General features: G+C 47.2%; 1 protein-coding gene across 4 annotated transcripts in view; it reads left to right on the plus strand.

Annotated features, from left to right (window-relative positions):
- LOC118388068 (myocyte-specific enhancer factor 2C-like) overlaps positions 1–20,401 on the plus strand; it is a 25,426-nt gene extending 5,025 nt beyond the window's left edge. The window contains exons 3-9 of one of the 4 annotated variants that reach the window (XM_052525539.1): positions 9,498–9,641; positions 9,732–9,984; positions 10,330–10,520; positions 14,044–14,067; positions 14,205–14,334; positions 15,658–15,781; positions 15,873–20,401. In XM_052525539.1, the coding sequence (XP_052381499.1) occupies positions 9,498–9,641; positions 9,732–9,984; positions 10,330–10,520; positions 14,044–14,067; positions 14,205–14,334; positions 15,658–15,781; positions 15,873–16,206 (1,200 nt within the window). In that variant the 3' untranslated portion in view covers positions 16,207–20,401. The remainder of the gene's footprint in view (positions 1–9,497; positions 9,642–9,731; positions 9,985–10,329; positions 10,521–14,043; positions 14,068–14,204; positions 14,335–15,657; positions 15,782–15,872) is intronic. The other 3 variants (XM_052525536.1, XM_052525537.1, XM_052525538.1) reach the window with 3 other exon arrangements.
- Positions 20,402–20,757: the final 356 nt, after the last annotated feature.

Here is a 20,757-nt window from a genome sequence, read left to right on the forward strand (position 1 = left end):
ACCGAGGTTAGGGGTCAGAGTTCAAAGGACAGGTGCGTTTAGTCTCTGGATCGCTGATGGAATCTGTAGCGGCATGGAGTACAGTGGTTATGGTCTTCCAGTGAAAGGTGTGTGTTCCAACACAGGCCATGAGCCTCCCATTGGGAGTAGTGGGAAAACAGGCTGAGTTTGATAGAGTGCAGAGGCTGATGCGGATGTTTCTGTGTGGGAATGGGGAAAGTAAGATATGCAGCCCAGTATTGGGAATATTTCATTGTTTCCATTGTAAACCAGGCAAACTAAATCAATCAAGCACAGCTCAAATATTCCACATTTAAAATGAGTCTGGTGGTCAACACTGTATGTCAGAGGTCCATAAAGGGGGTGGTTTTGGCCTGATAGCTGATGTCCCTCTCCACCTGTCCCACTTTTTGGTCAGTCAGCCAGCAGCAGCATATAATCTATGTTAATCTACTGTAATCCTATCACTCATTACTATAATCTCAATATGCTCTTCTTAATCCCTCTCAACAAATGTCCTCTCTTCTCCTCTCTCCTTGCTGACCCCTAGTGTGTAGGTGTCTTCTGGAAGACAGATCAATGATGATGGGTCTTTTCCTCCTCTGTCAATTTCCTTCTCCTCTCTCACATACAAGCCTTTCTATCTCTCACTCTATTTTTTTTTTTTTTTTTAACCTTTATTTAACTAGGCAATGACAGCCTACCGGGGAACAGTGGGTTAACTGCCTTGTTCAGGGGCAGAACGACAGATTTGTACCTGTATATCTTTCAGCATCGCACACAGTTCCTGTCTCTGTATTGATAAACATGGTCAAAGATGACCTAGCTGTGAAACCCTGTGAACTATCTTCTTTACGGGAATGGAATAGAAGAGACTCCTTTGTCTGGGTTGTTTTCTTTCCATAACGAGGTGTGTGCGCACGCATTTGTGTGTGTTCTGTATTTGGTGCAGGAGGCCCAGGATAATGGCTATTTATAACTCTAAGAACTCCTGCATTCCTCACCCCTCTTTTACTAACCCTATTTCACTCCATTGTGTGGTGTGTGTCTGTGTTGTAGATTGAAAACATCTGAAGCTCTCAGTAAGGCTCGTCAATTAGAACACACACAAAGACCCAGTGGAACTCCAGCTCTCTTTGTGGAACCAATCTCTCCCTGATCAAAGTTTGGAAACCGGCAGCAGGCTAAAAATAGAATGCTGCTACTAAGAATAGCCTTTGGGGGATGTGCGTGCGTGCGTGCGTGCGTGCGTGCGTGCGTGCGTGCGTGTGTGGACAGACTGACTGACTGACTGGGAGGCAAAATACTTTTGTAATAAAGTATTTGCAGGCGAACAATAACATTCACTTCCTAATGTGTTGAGTTGCCTCAACATAGGACATGACGTAACAGTAGTCACTGCAGCCTAAAGTAAATTGAATAAAATTTGCCAAAATTATATAGGCCTAATTACTCCCGTCTATACAGAAATAATTCCAATAATTTGAACTACTTCCCCACAGAGCATCATTAACTTTTTTTAAAGCTGTGGTTTGTTTTAAATCACAAATGTGTAGGCCTATATGCCTAGTTGGGAAGCCTGCAAATTGGGCACCGCGCATAGTCAGAGACCTAGCTGATTATTGAGTTGTTGCTGTCAGTGAAAAGCATCTATAATATGTCTGAAGACAACGTGTCTTGAATATAATTTTAAATGTTCAGACAAGAAAAAGGGGAGGGGTGTGTAGCGAAGATATTGGCATGTACAGTGCATTCGAAAAGCATTCAGACCCCTTGACATTTTCCACATTTTGTTACATTACAGCCTTATTCTAAAATGGATTAAATTGTTTTTTTCCCCCTCATCAATCAACACATAATACTCCATAATGACAAAGCAAAAACAGGTTTTTAGAAATGTGGTCAAATGTATTAAAAACTTATAAATAATGTAACATATTTACATATATCTTCCAAATCCATTTAAACTCAGTTTTTCACAATTACTCGCATTTATTCCAAGAAATAATTTCCTGTCTTAGGTCAGTTAGGATCACAACTTAATTTAAAAAATGTGAAATGTCAGAATAATAGTAGAGAGAATTATTTATTTCAGCTTTTATTTCTTTCATCACACATCATGGGTCAGAAGTTTACATACACACAATTAATATTTGGTATTATTGCCTTTAAATTGTTTAACTTGGGTCAAACATTTCAGGTAGCCTTCCACAAGCTTCCCACAATAAGTTGGGGAAATTTTGTCCCATTCCTCCTGACAGAGCTGGTGTGACTGAGTCAGATTTGTAGGCCTCCTTGCTCGCACATGCTTTTTCAGTTCTTCCCAAATTTTCTATAAGATTGATGTCAGGGCTTTGTGATGGCCACTCCAATACCTTGACTTTGTTGTCCTTAAGCCATTTTGCCACAACTTTGGAGGTATGCTTGGGGTCATTGTCCATTTGGAAGACCCATTTGCGACCAAGCTTTAACTTCCTGACTGATGTCTTGAGATGTCGCTTCAATATATCCACATCATTTTCCTTCCTCATGATACCATTTAGTTTGTGAAGTGCACCAGTCCCTCCTGCAGGAAAGCACCCCCACAACATGATTCTGCCACCCCTGTGCTTCACTGTTGGGATGGTGTTTGTCAGCTTGCAAGCCTCCCCCTTTTTCCTCCAAACATAACGATGGTCATTATGGCCAAACAGTTCTATTTTGTTTTATCAGACCAGTGGACATTACTCCAAAAAGTCTGATATTTGTCCCCATGTGCAGTTGCAAACCGTTGTCTGGCATTTTTTAATGGCGGTTTTGGAGCAGTGGCTTCTTCCTTGCTGAGCGGCCTTTCAGGTTCTGTCGCTATAGGACTCGTTTTACTGTGGATATAGATACTTTTATACCTGTTTCCTCCAGCATCTTCACAAGGTCCTTTGCTGTTGTTCTGCGATTGAGTTGCACTTTTCGCACCAAAGTACGTTCATCTCTAGGAGACAGAACACGTCTCCTTCCTGAGCGGTATGACGGCTGCGTGGTCCCATGGTGTTTATACTTGCGTACTATTGTTTGTACAGATTAACGTGGTACCTTCAGGAGTTTGGAAGTTGCTCCCAAGGATGAACCAGACTTGTGGAGGTCTACAATTTATTTTCTGAGGTCTTGGCTGATTTATTTTGATTTTCCCATGATGTCAAGCAAAGAGGTGCTGAGTTTGAAGGTTGGCCTTGAAATACATCCACAGGTACACCTACAATTGACTCAAATGATGTCAATTAGCCTATCAGAAGCTTCTAAAGACATGACATAATTTTATGGAATTTTCCAAGCTGTTTAAAGGCACAGTCAACTTAGTGTATTTAAACTTCTGACCCACTGCAATTGTGATACAGTGAATTATAAGTGAAATAATCTGTCTGTGAACAATTGTTGGAAACATGACTTGTGTCATGCACAAAGTAGATGTCCTAACCGACTTGCCAAAACCAATAGTTTGTCAACAAGAAATTTGTGGTGTGGTTGAAAAAATGAGTTTTAATGACGCCAACCTAAGTGTATGTAAACTTCCGACTTCAACTGTAAGTATTCAAACCCTTTACTTAGTACTTTTTTGAAGCACCTTTGACAGCGATTACAACCTCAAGTGTTCTTGGGTATGACACTACAAGCTTGGCACACCTGTATTTGGGGAGTTTCACCCATTCTTCTATGCTGATCCTCTCAAGCTCTGTCAGGTTGGATGGGGAGCGTCGCTGCACAACTATTTTCAGGTCTCCAGAGATGTTGATCGGGTTCAAGTCCAGGCTCTGGCTGGGCCCCTCAAGGACATTCAGAGACTTTTCCCAAAGCCACTCCTGTGTTGTCCTGCATAGGGTGGTTGTCCTGTTGGAAGGTGGACCTTTGTCCCAGTCTGAGGTCCTGAGCGCTCTGGAGCAGGTTTTCATCAAGGATCTCTCTGTACATCGCACCAATCTCGACAAACCATTTCTGTATGGACCTCGCTTTGTGCATAGTGGCATTGTCATGCTTAAACAGGAAAGGGCCTTCCCCAAACTGTTGCCACAAAGTTGGAAGAACAGTTGTGTTGTAAGTACGTGATAGTGGGTTGAGGGAACACACTAAATGTATTGGGTAAAGTGTTTTGAAATGTAATGTTGTGTTATATTTTTAAATGTATATACCTGGCTTAATGTTGCTGGACCCCGGGAGCTAATGGAGATCCTTAATAAATACAAATACAAACAGAATTGTCTAGAATGTCATTGTATGCTGTAGCGTTAAGATTTCCCTTCACTGGAACTAAGAGGCCCGAACCATGAAAAACAGCCTCAGACCATTATTCCTCTTCCACCAACCTTTACAGTTGGCATTATGCATTGGGGCAGGTAGCATTCTCCTGGCATCCACCAAACCCAGATTTGTCCGTCGGCCTGCCAGATTGTGAAGCGTGATTCATCACTCGCAGAGAACGCATTTCCACTGCCCTAGAGTCCAATGGCGGTGAGCTTTACACCACTCCAGCCAACGCTTGGCATTGTTGTGGCTGCTCTGCCATGGAAACTCTTTTCATGAAGCTCCCAACGAACAGTTATTGTAAGGACTTTGCTTATAGAGGCAGTTTTGAACTCGGTAGTGAGTGTTGCAACCAAGGACAGACACATTTTACGCGCTACGTGTTTCAGCACGTGGTACCGTTCTGTGAGCTTGTGTGGCCTACCACTTCGTGGCTAAGCCATTTCCACTTTACAATAACAGCCCTTAGAATTGACCAGGGCAGCTCTAGCAGGGCAGAAATTTGATGAACCGACTTGTTAGAAAGGTGGCATCCTATGACGGAGCCAGGTTGAAAGTCACTGAGCTCCTCAGTATGGACCATCCTACTGCCAGTGTTTGTCTATGAAGATTGCATGGATGTGTGCTCAATTTTATACACCTGTCAGCAACAGGTGAGCCTGAAATAGCTGAATCCACTCATTTTAAAGGGTGTTCACATACTTTTGTCCATGTAGTTTATGACCATGCATCACCACTGGAATTGATTTCATTATTTTTCGCCACATGACTACATACTGTGTGTGTGTGCGTGCGTGTGTGTGTGTAGTCGAAATGTACGCCTGTTAGGACAGGAGAGGTGAGATGTAAGAGGTGCACGTCATGTTCCTTGGCATATGGAGAGGTTCCTCGCACTCTGTGCCCTTGTAAACTCAACACACACATACACACTCTCTAATTGATGTGGAAGTGGTTAGGAGACCAGACCACCCATAGGGGAGGAAGAACAACAAGGAGTAGAAGAGAAAAATGAGATAGCGATTGTAGACAGTTGAGGGTGGCTTGGAATGGAGATATGGGGATTCAGTGCTTTCTCTCTTATTTTGTCTTCCTTTCTCTCTGACATATCCTCTCTTATTTTGTGCCTTCCTTTGTCTCTATCTAATTCTTTCTCTCCATCTTTCTCTCTTTCTCATTCCTTCCCGCTCCTCTCTCTCCTTCACTCCCCTCTCTCTTTCTTTCCTTTTCTCTCTCTTTCTCTCTATCAGATGTGTTCTCCTCTGAGCACCTTCAGTCAGCTGCCCACTCAACCAGTTGCTGTCTTCACCTCTCACCACACACACACACACACACACCAACACACCTCTCACAACACACACACCTCTGTGTAGGGCTGTGTAGGCCAGGGCTCTGTGAAGGGCTGTGTAGGCCAGGGCTCTGTGTAGGGCTGTGTAGGCCAGGGCTCTGTGAAGGGCTGTGTAGGCCAGGGCTCTGTGTAGGGCTGTGTAGGCCAGGGCTCTGTGAAGGGCTGTGTAGGCCAGCGCTCTGTGTAGGGCTGTGTAGGCCAGGGCTCTGTGTAGGGCTGTGTAGGCCAGGGCTGTGTAGGCCAGGGCTCTGTGAAGGGCTGTGTAGGCCAGGGCTCTGTGAAGGGCTGTGTAGGCCAGGGCTCTGTGAAGGGCTGTGTAGGCCAGCGCTCTGTGTAGGGCTGTGTAGGCCAGCGCTCTGTGTAGGGCTGTGTAGGCCAGGGCTCTGTGTAGGGCTGTGTAGGCCAGGGCTCTGTGAAGAACTGTTTAGGCCAGGGCTCTGTGTAGGGCTGTGTAGGCCAGGGCTCTGTGGAGGGCTGTGTAGGCCAGGGCTCTGTGTAGGACTGTGTAGGCCAGGGCTCTGTGTAGGGCTGTGTAGGCCAGGGCTCTGTGAAGAACTGTTTAGGCCAGGGCTCTGTGTAGGGCTGTGTAGGCCAGGGCTCTGTGTAGGGCTGTGTAGGCCAGGGCTCTGTGTAGGGCTGTGTAGGCCAGGGCTATGTGAAGAACTGTTTAGGCCAGGGCTCTGTGTAGGACTGTGTCGGCCAGGGCTCTGTGTAGAGCTGTGTAGAGCCAGGGCTCTAGGGCTGTGTAGGCCAGGGCTCTGTGTAGAACTGTGTAGGCCAGGGCTCTGTGTAGAGCTGTGTAGGCCAGGGCTCTGTGAAGGGCTGTGTAGGCCAGGGCTCTGTGAAGGGCTGTGTAGGCCAGGGCTCTGTGTAGGGCTGTGTAGGCCAGGGCTATGTGAAGAACTGTTTAGGCCAGGGCTCTGTGTAGGGCTGTGTAGGCCAGGGCTCTGTGGAGGGCAGTGTAGACCAAGGCTCTGTGTAGGCCAGGGCTCTGTGTAGGGCTGTGTAGGCCAGGGCTCTGTGAAGGGCTGTGTAGGCCAGGGCTCTGTGTAGGGCTGTGTAGGCCAGGGCTCTGTGAAGGGCTGTTTAGGCCAGGGCTCTGTGTAGGGCTGTGTAGGCCAGGGCTATGTGAAGAACTGTTTAGGCCAGGGCTCTGTGTAGGGCTGTGTAGACCAAGGCTCTGTGTAGGCCAGGGCTCTGTGTAGGCCAGGGCTCTGTGGAGGGCCGTGTAGACCAAGGCTCTGTGTAGGCCAGGGCTCTGTGTAGGGCTGTGTAGGCCAGGGCTCTGTGAAGGGCTGTGTAGGCCAGGGCTCTGTGTAGGGCTGTGTAGGCCAGGGCTCTGTGAAGGGCTGTTTAGGCCAGGGCTCTGTGTAGGGCTGTGTAGGCCAGGGCTCTGTGTAGGGCTGTGTAGGCCAGGGCTATGTGAAGAACTGTTTAGGCCAGGGCTCTGTGTAGGACTGTGTCGGCCAGGGCTCTGTGTAGAGCTGTGTCGGCCAGGGCTCTGTGTAGGGCTGTGTCGGCCAGGGCTCTGTGTAGAGCTGTGTAGAGCCAGGGCTCTAGGGCTGTGTAGGCCAGGGCTCTGTGTAGAACTGTGTAGGCCAGGGCTCTGTGAGGAGCTGTGTAGGCCAGGGCTCTGTGTAGGGCTGTGTAGGCCAGGGCTCTGTCTAGAGCTGTGTAGGCCAGGGCTCTGTGTAGGGCAGTGTAGACCAAGGCTCTGTGTAGGCCAGGGCTCTGTTTAGGGCTGTGTAGGCCAGGGCTCTAGGGCTGTGTATGTCAGGGCTCTGTGTAGAGCTGTGTATGCCAGGGCTCGAGGGCTGTGTAGGCCAGGGCTCTGTGTAGAGCTGTGTAGAGCCAGGGCTCTAGGGCTGTGTAGGCCAGGGCTCTGTGTAGGGCTGTGTAGAGCCAGGGCTCTAGGGCTGTGTAGGCCAGGGCTCTGTGTAGAGCTGTGTAGAGCCAGGGCTCTAGGGCTGTGTAGGCCAGGGCTCTGTGTAGAGCTGTGTATGCCAGGGCTCGAGGGCTGTGTCGGCCAGGGCTCTGTGTAGAGCTGTGTAGAGCCAGGGCTCTAGGGCTGTGTAGGCCAGGGCTCTGTGTAGAGCTGTGTAGAGCCAGGGCTCTAGGGCTGTGTAGGCCAGGGCTCTGTGTAGAGCTGTGTAGGCCAGGGCTCTAGGGCTGTGTAGGCCAGGGCTCTGTGTAGAGCCATGTAGGCCAGGGCTCTAGGGCTGTGTAGGCCAGGGCTCTGTGTAGAGCCATGTAGGCCAGGGCTCTAGGGCTGTGTTGGATCAGTGCTCTTTGTAGAGCTGTGTAGAACCAGGGTATGGAGAGTCATGTGTTCAGAAATAAAGTGTAAGAGTTCTTCACAGCCTTCCTTTCATGTTTAATGTAAATTTGTTTGTTGCTGACATGTGTTTTGTCAGCAATGGACATGTGGGGTGGAGATAGAGGTGTGGAGGGGAGGGAGTGGGCATGAGAGAGCGAGAGAGAGAAGGGGTAGTGGGGGTGAGAGGGATGGTGGCTGAGGACTGGAAACTAGGGTTGCTCTGGGTGCCACAGATGTTAAAAAAAATAAGCCTTCTATGGACATCCTTCAGACACTGCTAAACCTGGGATCGGCCACTCCCCCCCTCGCTGTGTCGGCCAGTGACAGGTGGGCATGGCTGGGATGAGTGGCATAGCTGTGTGTGTGTGTGTGTGTGTGTGTGTGTGTGTGTGTGTGTGTGTGTGTGTGTGTGTGTGTGTGTGTGTGTGTGTGTGTGTGTGTGTGTGTGTGTGTGTGTGTGTGTGTGTGTGTGTGTGTGTGTGTGAGAGAGAGAGCTGTAGTGGTCTAGTGATAGGCTGTAAAGTGCTGAGACAGGACAGAGTTGAGCCAAACTGCATACATTACATATACATCGTCTGAAGATGCGTGCACACACACACTAGGGGAAAGCATCACAGCTCTATGGACAATATCAGCAGTGATTAGAGGCCTACTCTCCACTCCATTCTACACTCCCTCTCTCTCTCCCCCCTCTTTTCTGCTCTCATCTCTCTAAATCTATGTCTACCACCCTCTCTCCCTCTATTTACAATACATTCTTTCACTGTCACTTTGTCTACCCTCTCCCCTCTCATACTGGTGTTCAATTAGAGTATCTATCTGCCACTTGGTCTTTTGAGGATGTTATTTCTGCTCCAAATAGCGCCTCTTGGTGGTCGAAAAGAAGACTGCAGCTTTTCAGTGGTCTGCCATGCCCATGTGGCCTTTAGAATAACTGTTGTGCTTTATTCACTGACTATGCTCTCTGTGTGTCTGTCTGTTTGTCTCTCTCTCTCTTTCTCTCTCTCTCTCTCTCTGTCTGTATGTCTGTCTCTCTGTGTCTGTCTCTCTCTCTGTGTCTGTCTCTTTCTCTCTCTGTGTCTGTCTCTCTCTCTCTCTGTGTCTGTCTCTCTCTCTCTGTCTGTCTGTCTGTCTGTCTGTCTGTCTGTCTGTCTGTCTGTCTGTCTGTCTGTCTGTCTGTCTGTCTGTCTGTCTGTCTGTCTGTCTGTCTGTCTGTCTGTCTGTCTGTCTGTCTGTCTGTGTGTGTCTCTGTCTCTGTCTCTGTCTCTGTCTCTGTGTGTCTGTCTCTGTGTGTGTGTCTGTCTCTGTGTGTCTGTCTCTGTCTCTGTGTGTCTGTCTCTGTCTCTGTGTGTCTGTCTCTGTCTCTGTGTGTCTGTCTCTGTCTCTGTGTGTCTGTCTCTGTCTGTCTGTCTGTCTGTGTGTCTGTCTCTGTGTGTCTGTCTCTGTCTCTGTCTCTCTCTGTGTGTCTGTCTCTGTCTCTGTCTCTCTCTGTGTGTCTGTCTCTGTCTCTGTCTCTCTCTGTGTGTCTGTCTCTCTCTCTCTCTCTGTGTATGTCTCTCTCAGACTCTGCGTAAGAAGGGTCTAAATGGTTGTGACAGTCCCGACATCGAGGCAGACGACTCTGCTGGTCAGAGCCCCGAGTCAGAGGACAAATACCGCAAAATCAATGAAGACATTGACCTCCTGATCAGCAGACAGAGACTCTGTGTAAGTACAACTGGACCTGTGTGTGTATCCACTCATGCCTGTTCCACTTCTCCATTTGCCTTGCTAACCCTGGTGTCTGTCTCTGTCCAGCAGGCTCTCCCCCCGCCTAACTTCGACATGGTTGGCTCCATCCAGGGCCAAAACAACAGTGGACTACTATACTCTCACCCCGTGGTGGGGGGATCCTTGTATAACCACAGTCTTCTGCCTCTTTGCCAAACACTCTCTGGCCTGCAGAGGAACAGCATGTCGCCTGGACCCCAACACACACACCAACCCCCCAGTGCTGGAAACTCAGGAGGGATGATGGGTTCAGAGCTGTCTAACACCGTCTCCAACGCTGGTGAGTTAACTATGCTATTTACTTTACAAAACTATGAAATAACACATATGGCAAAGGGTGGCTACTTTAAATAGTATAAAAAATAGTATAAAAAATATAAAATATATTTTGATTTGGTTACTACATGATTCCATATATGTTATTTCATAGTTGTGATGTCTTCACTATTATTCTAGAATGTAGAAAATAGTAAAAATAAAGAAAAACCCTTGAATGAGTAGGTGTTCTAAAACTTTTGACTGGTACTGTATATTATATTAGGCCTATTATGATTACAGTTTCAATTTGTCCTCCCAGGTTAAACAAGAAAAACATCCAGTATTCTCCTGTCTATCCGTCTCCTAGGTAGTGGTAACTATGGTAACCACCGTACTTCACCGGGGATGTTATCTCCAGGAGGCATGGCCAACACTTCACCCCCGATGATTCAGGCCAAGACATCACCCCCGATGAACTCCATGACCCTGATTGGCAACCGCAAGCCAGACCTCCGCACGCTGCTACCCCCTGGCAACAAGAACAACATGCCCTCCATCGTGAGTGATCTCCTCCCTCAATTTCTGTCTATCTCCTCTTTCTCCATCTCTGTCTGTCTCCTCCCTCCATCTCTGTCTAGCTCCTCCCCCCATCTCTGTCTAGCTCCTCTTTCTCCATCTCCCCTGAGACAGTTAGAACCTTCCTGACTCTTACACAGTTCCTCTGACTCCTACACAGTTCCTCTGACTCCTACACAGTTCATCTGACTCCTACACAGTTCCCCTGACTCTTACACAATCCCTCTGACTCCTACACAGTCCCTCTGACTCCTACACAGTTCCTCTGACTCCTACACAGTTCCTCTGACTCCTACACAGTCCCTCTGACTCCTACACAGTTCCTCTAACTCTTACACAGTCACCCTGACTCCTACACAGTTCCTCTGACTCCTACACAGTTCCTCTGACTCCTACACAGTTCCTCTGACTCCTACACAGTCCCCCTGACTCCTACACAGTCCCCCTGACTCCTACACAGTCCCTCTGACTCCTACACAGTCCCTCTGACTCTTACACAGTCCCTCTGACTCTTACACAGTCCCTCTGACTCCTACACAGTCCCTCTGACTCCTACGCAGTTATTCTGACTCTTACACAGTTCCTCTGACTCTTACACAGTCCCTTTGACTCTTACACAGTCCCTTTGACTCTTACACAGTTCCTCTGACTCCTACACAGTCCCCCTGACTCCTACACAGTCCCCCTGACTCCTACACAGTCCCTCTGACTCCTACACAGTCCCTCTGACTCTTACACAGTCCCTCTGACTCCTACACCGTTCCTCTGACTCCTACACCGTTCCTCTGACTCCTACACAGTCCCTCTGACTCCTACACAGTCCATCTGACTCGTACACAGTCCCTCTGACTCCTACACAGTCCCTCTGACTCCTACACAGTTCCTCTGACTCCTACACAGTTCCTCTGACTCCTACACAGTCCCTCTGACTCCTACACAGTTCCTCTGACTCCTACACAGTCCCTCTGACTCTTAAACAGTTCCTCTGACTTCTACACAGTCCCTCTGACTCTTACACAGTCCCTCTGACTCTTACACAGTCCCTCTGACTCCTACACAGTCCCTCTGACTCTTACACAGTTCATCTGACTCCTACACAGTTCTCTGACTCCTACACAGTTCCTCTGACTCCTACACAGTTCCTCTGACTCCTACACAGTTCCTCAAACTCTTACACAGTCACTCTGACTCCTACACAGTTCCTCTGACTCCTACACAGTTCTTCTGACTCTTACATAGTTCCTCTGACTCCTACACAGTTCCTCTGACTCCTACACAATTCCTCTGACGCCTACACAGTTCCTCTGACTCTTACACAGTCCCTCTGACTCCTACACAGTTCCTCTGACTCTACACAGTTCCTCTGACTCTTACACAGTCCCTCTGACTCCTACACAGTCCCTCTGACTCCTACACAGTCCCTCTGACTCCTACACAGTCCCTCTGACTCCTACACAGTCCCTCTGACTCGTACACAGTCCCTCTGACTCCTACACAGTTCCTCTGACTCTTACACAGTCCCTCTGACTCTTACACAGTCCCTCTGACTCCTACACAGTCCCTCTGACTCCTACACAGTCCCTCTGACTCTTACACAGTCCCTCTGACTCTTACACAGTCCCTCTGACTCCTACACAGTCCCTCTGACTCCTACACAGTTCATCTGACTCCTACACAGTTCCTCTGACTCCTACACAGTTCCTCTGACTCTTACACAGTTCCTCTGACTCCTACACAGTTCCTCTGACTCCTACACAGTTCCTCTGACTCCTACACAGTTCCTCTGACTCCTACACAGTTCCTCTGACTCTTACACAGTCCCTCTGACTCTTACACAGTCCCTCTGACTCCTACACAGTCCCCCTGACTCCTACACAGTTCCTCTGACTCCTACACAGTTCCTCTGACTCCTACACAGTTCCTCTGACTCCTACACAGTTCCTCTGACTCCTACACAGTTCCTCTGACTCCTACACAGTTCCTCTGACTCCTACACAGTTCCTCAAACTCTTACACAGTCACTCTGACTCCTACACAGTTCTTCTGACTCTTACACAGTTCCTCTGACTCTTACACAGTTCCTCTGACTCCTACACAATTCCTCTGACTCCTACACAATTCCTCTGACTCCTACACAGTTCCTCTGACTCTTACACAGTCCCTCTGACTCCTACACAGTTCCTCTGACTCCTACACAGTTCCTCTGACTCTTACACAGTCCCTCTGACTCTTACACAGTCCCTCTGACTCCTACACAGTCCCTCTGACTCTTACACAGTCCCTCTGACTCCTACACAGTCCCTCTGACTCTTACACAGTTCCTCTGACTTCTACACAGTTCCTCTGACTCTTACACAGTTCCTCTGACTCTTACACAGTCCCGCTGACTCTTACACAGTCCCTTTGACTCTTACACAGTTCCACTGACTCCTACACAGTTCCTCTGACTCTTACACAGTCCCCCTGACTCCTACACAGTCCCTCTGACTCCTACACAGTCCCTCAGACTCTTACACAGTCCCTCTGACTCCTACACCGTTCCTCTGACTCCTACACAGTCCCTCTGACTCCTACACAGTCCCTCTGACTCCTACACAGTCCATCTGACTCGTACACAGTCCCTCTGACTCCTACACAGTCCCTCTGACTCCTACACAGTTCCTCTGACTCCTACACAGTTCCTCTGACTCCTACACAGTCCCTCTGACTCCTACACAGTCCCTCTGACTCCTACACAGTTCCTCTGACTCCTACACAGTTCCTCTGACTCCTACACAGTTCCTCTGACTCCTACACAGTTCCTCTGACTCCTACACAGTTCCTCTGACTCCTACACAGTTCCTCTGACTCCTACACAGTTCCTCTGACTCCTACACAGTTCCTCTGACTCCTACACAGTCCCTCTGACTCCTACACAGTCCCTCTGACTCCTACACAGTTCCTCTGACTCCTACACAGTTCCTCTGACTCCTACACAGTCCCTCTGACTCCTACACAGTCCCTCTGACTCTGACTCTACACAGTCCCTCTGACTCTTACACAGTCCCTCTGACTCTTACACAGTCCCTCTGACTCTTACACAGTCCCTCTGACTCCTACACAGTTCCTCTGACTCCTACACAGTTCATCTGACTCCTACACAGTTCCTCTGACTCTTAAACAGTTCCTCTGACTCCTACACAGTCCCTCTGGCTGTTACACAGTTCCTCTGACTCCTACACAGTTCCTCTGACTCTTACACAGTCCCTCTGACTCCTACACAGTCCCTCTGATTCCTACACAGTCCCTCTGACTCCTACACAGTTCCTCTGACTCCTACACAGTTCCTCTGACTCCTACACAGTTCCTCTGACTCCTACACAGTCCCTCTGACTCCTACACAGTCCCTCTGACTCTTAAACAGTTCATCTGACTTCTACACAGTTCCTCTGACTCTTACACAGTTCCTCTGACTCCAACCCCCTCTGTACTCTAATATGAGTTGTATTGTTTTTCATGCTGCCAGTGTGAGGATTTTGACATGATGCTGGTAAGTAGTGTGACATCACACAGATAGACAACGTGGAGTTGCTATGCTGAATATCTGTTTATGTCTAGAATGACCATAGACCCAAATCCTTCTTGCCACAAGTGTACTAATGTTAGTTTATTATTTTGTTGTTTCAGAACCAGAGAATAAACCACTCTCAGTCTGCCCAGACATTGGCTACCCCCGCGGTCTCCATAGCAACACCTACTCTGCCCGGGCAGGGTATGGTAGGGTACCCCTCTGCCCTCTCCACGTCATATGACACAGGTAGGCACTCCGTCTTCTACCACTCCGTCTTCTACCACTCCGTCTTCTACCACTCCGTCTTCTCCCACTCCGTCTTCTACCACTCTTTCTTCTACCACTCCGTCTTCTACCACTCCGTCTTCTCCCACTCCGTCTTCTACCACTCCGTCTTCTACCACTCCGTCTTCTACCACTCCGTCTTCTCCCACTCCGTCTTCTACCACTCCGTCTTCTACCACTCCGTCTTCTACCACTCCGTCTTCTCCCACTCCGTCTTCTACCACTCCGTCTTCTACCACTCCGTCTTCTCCCACTCCGTCTTCTACCACTCCGTCTTCTACCACTCCGTCTTCTCCCACTCCGTCTTCTACCACTCCGTCTTCTCCCACTCCGTCTTCTACCACTCCGTCTTCTACCACTCCGTCTTCTACCACTCCGTCTTCTACCACTCCGTCTTCTCCCACTCCGTCTTCTACCACTCCGTCTTCTACCACTCCGTCTTCTACCACTCCGTCTTCTACCACTCCGTCTTCTCCCACTCCGTCTTCTCCCAGCTCCGTCTTCTACCACTCCGTCTTCTACCGCTCCGTCTTCTCCCGCTCCGTCTTCTCCCGCTCCGTCTTCTCCCGCTCCGTCTTCTCCGCTCCGTCTTCTCCCGCTCCGTCTTCTACCGCTCCGTCTTCTCCCGCTCCGTCTTCTCCCGCTCCGTCTTCTCCCGCTCCGTCTTCTACCGCTCCGTCTTCTACCGCTCCGTCTTCTCCCACTCCGTCTTCTACCGCTCCGTCTTCTCCCACTCCGTCTTCTCCCACTCTGTCTTCTCCCACTCCGTCTTCTCCCACTCCGTCTTCTACCACTCCGTCTTCCGTCTTCTCCCGCTCCGTCTTCTACCACTCCGTCTTCTCCCGCTCCGTCTTCTACCCCTCCGTCTTCTACCACTCCGTCTTCTACCACTCCGTCTTCTACCACTCCGTCTTCTCCCGCTCCGTCTTCTCCCGCTCCGTCTTCTCCCACTCCGTCTTCTACCACTCCGTCTTCTACCACTCCGTCTCCTGTAAATATGTGTTATTATTTGTATTATTGTTTCATTCACTTCTCACTTCCTCCCTTGCTGCTCCTCCTATGGACATTCCCTCAGGGACATTAGAGTTTCACTGTACCCTGCAATTACCTCTGCAACCCTTTGCATGTGACTAATGAACTCATCTAATCTCTTCTGGACAGTGACCTCAGCTCCATCTCTGACCAAAAGTAACACTCTTATAGCGTATAGGAAGAATTCATTTCAGATTTGCCCAAGATGTGTAACTTTTGTTGTCTCCCCCCTCTCTATTCCTTCCTCTGTAGAGTACTCTCTGGGTGACCTGTCAGGGTTTGGTAACAGATCAGGATCTCTCCACCTGGGATCAGTAACAGGCTGGCAGCAACAACCGCTACAGAATATACAGCACTCAGCACTGGGACACATGGGGTAATTGTGTGTGTGTGTGTGTGCGTGTCTGTCTGTCTGTTTCCTTCTCCTCTTTTGTAATCACTATCTATCCTCTCCTCTCCTCTGTCAGAAACATTTGTCAGAACTCCAACCTTAACCTCCAGAATGTCCATCAGAACCTCTACATCAAGTCAGAGCCCACCTCCCCGGCCAGAGATCGAGGCATCGGATTTGTCAACGGAGGGATGGGGGGGGTGTCCCATGGCTACCCAACAAATCAGGGCCCGGCGGAGGCAGGGCAGTCTCCTGGTGACAGCCTATCCAGCTGTGGCAGCTCATACGATGGCAGTGATCGCGAGGATCACCGCGGAAATGACAACTTCCTGCTACACCCGATGTCCAATCAGGAGCGCCACAGCCCGTCCCTCAAACGAATGCGCCTATCAAAATGCTGGGCTACATGATAAGGCATGCCTCTTATTCACAGAGGGGGAGGGGCTTGTGTAGAGTTACGTTTAGTGTTATTATGACCATTATTAAGCTTGTGTCCAAAATGGCACCCTTTTCCCTACATAGTGCTCTTTCCAAAAGTAGTGCACTTTATAGGGAATAGGGTGCGATTTCAGATTTGCCCTATATTCTTCTTGTGCAGAGTGAGAGTGTTCCACTATAACAGGGACATTATATACAGGAGTGTGGAGGGAATATAACAGTGACAGACTGGGTCTGAAATGGAACCCTATTGCCCACATAGTGCACTAACTATGGGGAAATAGGGAGTGATTTGAGACAACCAGTGATATTATACAGGAGTGAGGGTGGATATGGTGTGGGAGGTCTGTTGCCTGTGTTGTGTATTTGTGGGAGAGAGAGGGAATCAGTAAATTAATATGTACACTATGTAAACTAACTAACAAAGGTTGAAGAAGTCTGGTACTCTGTATGGGTAAGATACTGGTGAGTCACTAATATACTAGGAGACACAAGGACAGGCACTGTGAGTGGACACGTCAGGGTGTGTGTGTGTGTGCGTGTGTGTGTGTGTGCGTGCGTGCGTGCGTGCGTGCGTGCGTGCGTGCGTGCGTGCGTGCGTGCGCGTGTGCACTCGCTACCTGGGCTCTGATGTCCCAATCTGCAGCTGGCTGACTAGCAGACAGAGTGAGTGTTCACTACAACCAATTAATGTTGCCGGTTCAACATATTTATGTGTATATATAAATGAAGAACAAGGGAGGATTTGTCAGACAGAGAGAGAAAATGAAAGGGATAGAGAGATAGACAGAGAAGGGAGGGAAAGATGGAGAAAAGAAGAGAGCGATAGAAGGAGACAGAGAAAAAGGACAACGATAGGGGGAGAAGGAAGAAGGAGAGGGTGAAAGCCATTATGCAACAGGTTGCACAAAGCTGGAACTATAGATTAATAGTGATTGATCGATCAAGAAGTGATTCTAATATTCTAATTATACAGCTGGAACCCTGGACAACTAGAATGTCTCACTTGAAATGAAGGCGCCTAGGAATTGTAGTTCAACTCAGTCAGAATACTTTTTAAGAGCCATATGCTAACAAATACTATCTGAGTCATGGAGAGAAAGAGAGACTGTTTTACCAGCCAGATAGACAAAGCCACAGGGAGGAGGTGGTGTGAGTTAAAACAGAACTCCCAAAGCCATATTATTATAACATTGGAAGTCAAAGCTTCGCTGCAAATACAAGTGGTTTCTCTTTATAGTATTTTGAAAATATTTAGAAAATCAAAACTATGAAATAACACATATGGAATCATGTAGTAACCAAAAAAGTGTTAAACAAATCAAAATCGATTTTATATTTGAGATTCTTCAAATAGCCACCCGTTGCCTTGATGACAGCTTTGCACACTCTTGGCATTCTCTCAACCAGCTTCATGAGGTAGTCACCTGGAATGCATTTCAATTAACAGATTAACAGTGCCTTGGTAAAAGTTAATTTGTGGAATTTCCTTCTTAATGTGTTTGAGCCAATCATTTGTGTTGTGACAAGGTAGGGGGGTATACACAAGATAGCCCTATTTGGTAAACAACCAAGTCCATATTATGGCAAGAACAGCTCAAATAAGCAAAGAGAAATGGCAGTCCATCATTACTTTAAGACATGAAGGTCAGTCAATAAGGAACATTTCAATAACTTTGAATGTTTCTTCAAGTGCAGTCGCAAAAACCATCAAGCGCTATGATGAAACAGACTCTCATAAGGACTGCCACAGGAAAGACCCAGAGTTACCTTTGCTGCAGAGGATAAGTTCATTAGAGTTACCATACTCTGCAGCCCATATAAATGCTTCACAGAGGTCAAGTAACAGACACATCTCAACACCAACTGTTCAGAGGAGACTGTGTGAATCAGACCTTCATGGTCGAATTGCTGCAAAGAAAACGCTACTAAAGGACACCAAAAATAATAAGAGACTTGCTTGGGCCAAGAAACACAAGCAATGGACATTAGACCGGTGGAAATTTGTCCTTTGGTCTGGAGTTCAAATTGAAGATGTTTGGTTCCAACCGCTGTGTCTTTGTGAGATGCAGTGTGGGTGAACAGACGATCTCCGCATGTGTGGTTCCCACCGTAAAGCATGGAGGAGGTGTTATGCTGTGGGGGTGCTTTGCTGGTGACACTGTCTGTGATTTATTTAGAATTCAAGGCACACTAAACCAGCATGGCTACCACAGCATTCTGCAGCGATACACCATCCCATCTGATTTGCTTAGTGGGACTATTATTTGTTTTTCAACAGGACAATGACCCAACACACCTCCAGGCTGTGTAAGGGCTATTTGACCAAGAAGGAGAGTGATGGAGTGCTGTATCAGATGATCTGGCCTCCACAATCCCCCAACCTCAACCAAATTGAGATGGTTTGGGATGAGTCGGACCTCAGAGTGAGGGAAAAGCAGGTAACAAGTGTTCAGCATATGTGGGAACTCTTTCAAGACTGTTGGAAAAGCATTCCAGGTGAAACAGGTTGAGAGAATGCCAAGAGTGTGAAAAGCTGTCATCAAGGCAAAGGGTGGCTACTTTGAAGAATATAAAATCTAAAATATATTTTAATTTGTTTAGCACTTTTTTTGGTTAATATATGATTCCATATATGCTATTTCATAGTTTTGATGTCTTCACTATTATTCTACAATGTAGAAAATAGTAAAAATTCAGAAAAACCCTTGAATGAGTAGGTGTTCCAAAGCTTTGGACCGGTAGTGTATATTTCTACCTAGTTCTATCAAATAATTAACCCAATAACCCACGTCTGTGAAATTAAGGATGGCCATAGTTTTTGAAAATGTACTTAAAATAATGGGAACATTGTTAAAATATAGTTAAAACCTTGTTTTTGTCTTCATATTGTGGGTTATTATGTAGCTATGTGCAGGTGCACATATTTTCTATCAATCTCAAACGTTTAGGAAAATGTTTAGTTAAAGCTTCTCAACCTGCCACTGATGTTAGCCTAATAGCACATTCTTAAGGAAGGGTTGCTTCAAAACCCAGATGAAGTCACTCCTTGATTAAAAAGCATTCTCAATGTAGAATCTCCATTGGAAGTGTGTGTTAGTTCAGGAATAGGACTAATCTGGGTCTGGGAGATCTAAGACTGTAGAGTCAGCGTGTATAGACAGAGCAGAAGCTGGACGGCTGCCTCTCCTCCCTACAGACAGTTTTATATGATGTCAGATATTATTACTGAGAATGACATAAGAAACCCACCTAGAAGCACAACTTCTGACTTTGAAAGTCACCTTTGTTCTATGTTGCCAGGTTGCAATACAATACAATACTGATTGATGATATCAGTAGACTACAAGAGGGCAGAGCCCCACAATAGGTTATAGACTAACCAACAGCCTGAGGCTATCCTACTCACCTAGCTCATCATAGCTACAGTATTGTTTTCATTCTATTTTATTTTTTCTTCATCATCAAAATGGTCTGTAATGTAAAAATCTGCAATTTACCTGTACCTCAGATTTACCACACCCATTATCATAGTTTGAATGGGATTCTGAGAATGTTGTATAATTTGATTACATCAATATAGGTCTGCTCCATGCAATATCCACTTCAATCATATCATGTTTTGTATCAGTTTTATCAACAGAATAAAGACTTTTCGTCTCAATAATGTAATATGGTATCTGAGTGAAGGTCCCTGGATGATTTATTTATGTGGGTGCCATGTTGAATTGTGTTCTTTATGTGAACTTTATAACACTACTAACCATATGACAGTGGGTAGTGCACTCAGAGATTAGGGGTCAGACACCAGGACGTCTTTCTGAGGTGAATGTTTGGACGCTACAAGGCTCCAGGCAGCAGAAGCAGGCCTTTGTCACCACTTGAAGACAATGTTTCTTACCAGAAGGAAGGGAGCTAACATAAATAAACATGTATTTTCCCGCACAGGCAATGAAATTAAAAGGTATTTGTATTTTGCAGAACAATATACAGGCTCTTTACTTTTAAACCAGCCTCTGTGGTTTGTTTGACTCCCATGACTCTTGTTTCTGTTCCTCCAGCATCTCACAAACTCCACAGCACCACATTCAGACCGCATCTGATGTACCTGGGCCGTATCCACAAAGCATCTCAGAGTATGAGTGCTGATCATACTTTGTGTTATTACATATAGCCGTGAAGAAGATGGGTGGGGATGTATGTTTCATGATTAACTACTCATGGTGTGATTGTGATAACATACAGGAACTCAAGTCCTTTTGTTCACCCGACCTAGAATATCTCACAACCAAATGCCGACCATATTTCCTCCCAAGAGAATTATCTTCGGTTATAGTCACAGCCGTGTATATTCCCCCTGTTACACCTGTTCAGTGTGCATTTACAGGTGATTACAGGCCATTTTAACACTCGTTCATTACACTTGTCCAGTGTGCATTTACAGGGGATGTTAATGGGGCGGTAGGTAGCCTAGTGCGTAGAGTGTTGGACTAGTAACCGAAAGGTTGCAAGATCAAGTCTCC

This window comes from Oncorhynchus keta, chromosome 9 (genome assembly GCF_023373465.1).
Source record: "Oncorhynchus keta strain PuntledgeMale-10-30-2019 chromosome 9, Oket_V2, whole genome shotgun sequence".
Lineage (NCBI taxonomy): Eukaryota > Metazoa > Chordata > Actinopteri > Salmoniformes > Salmonidae > Oncorhynchus > Oncorhynchus keta.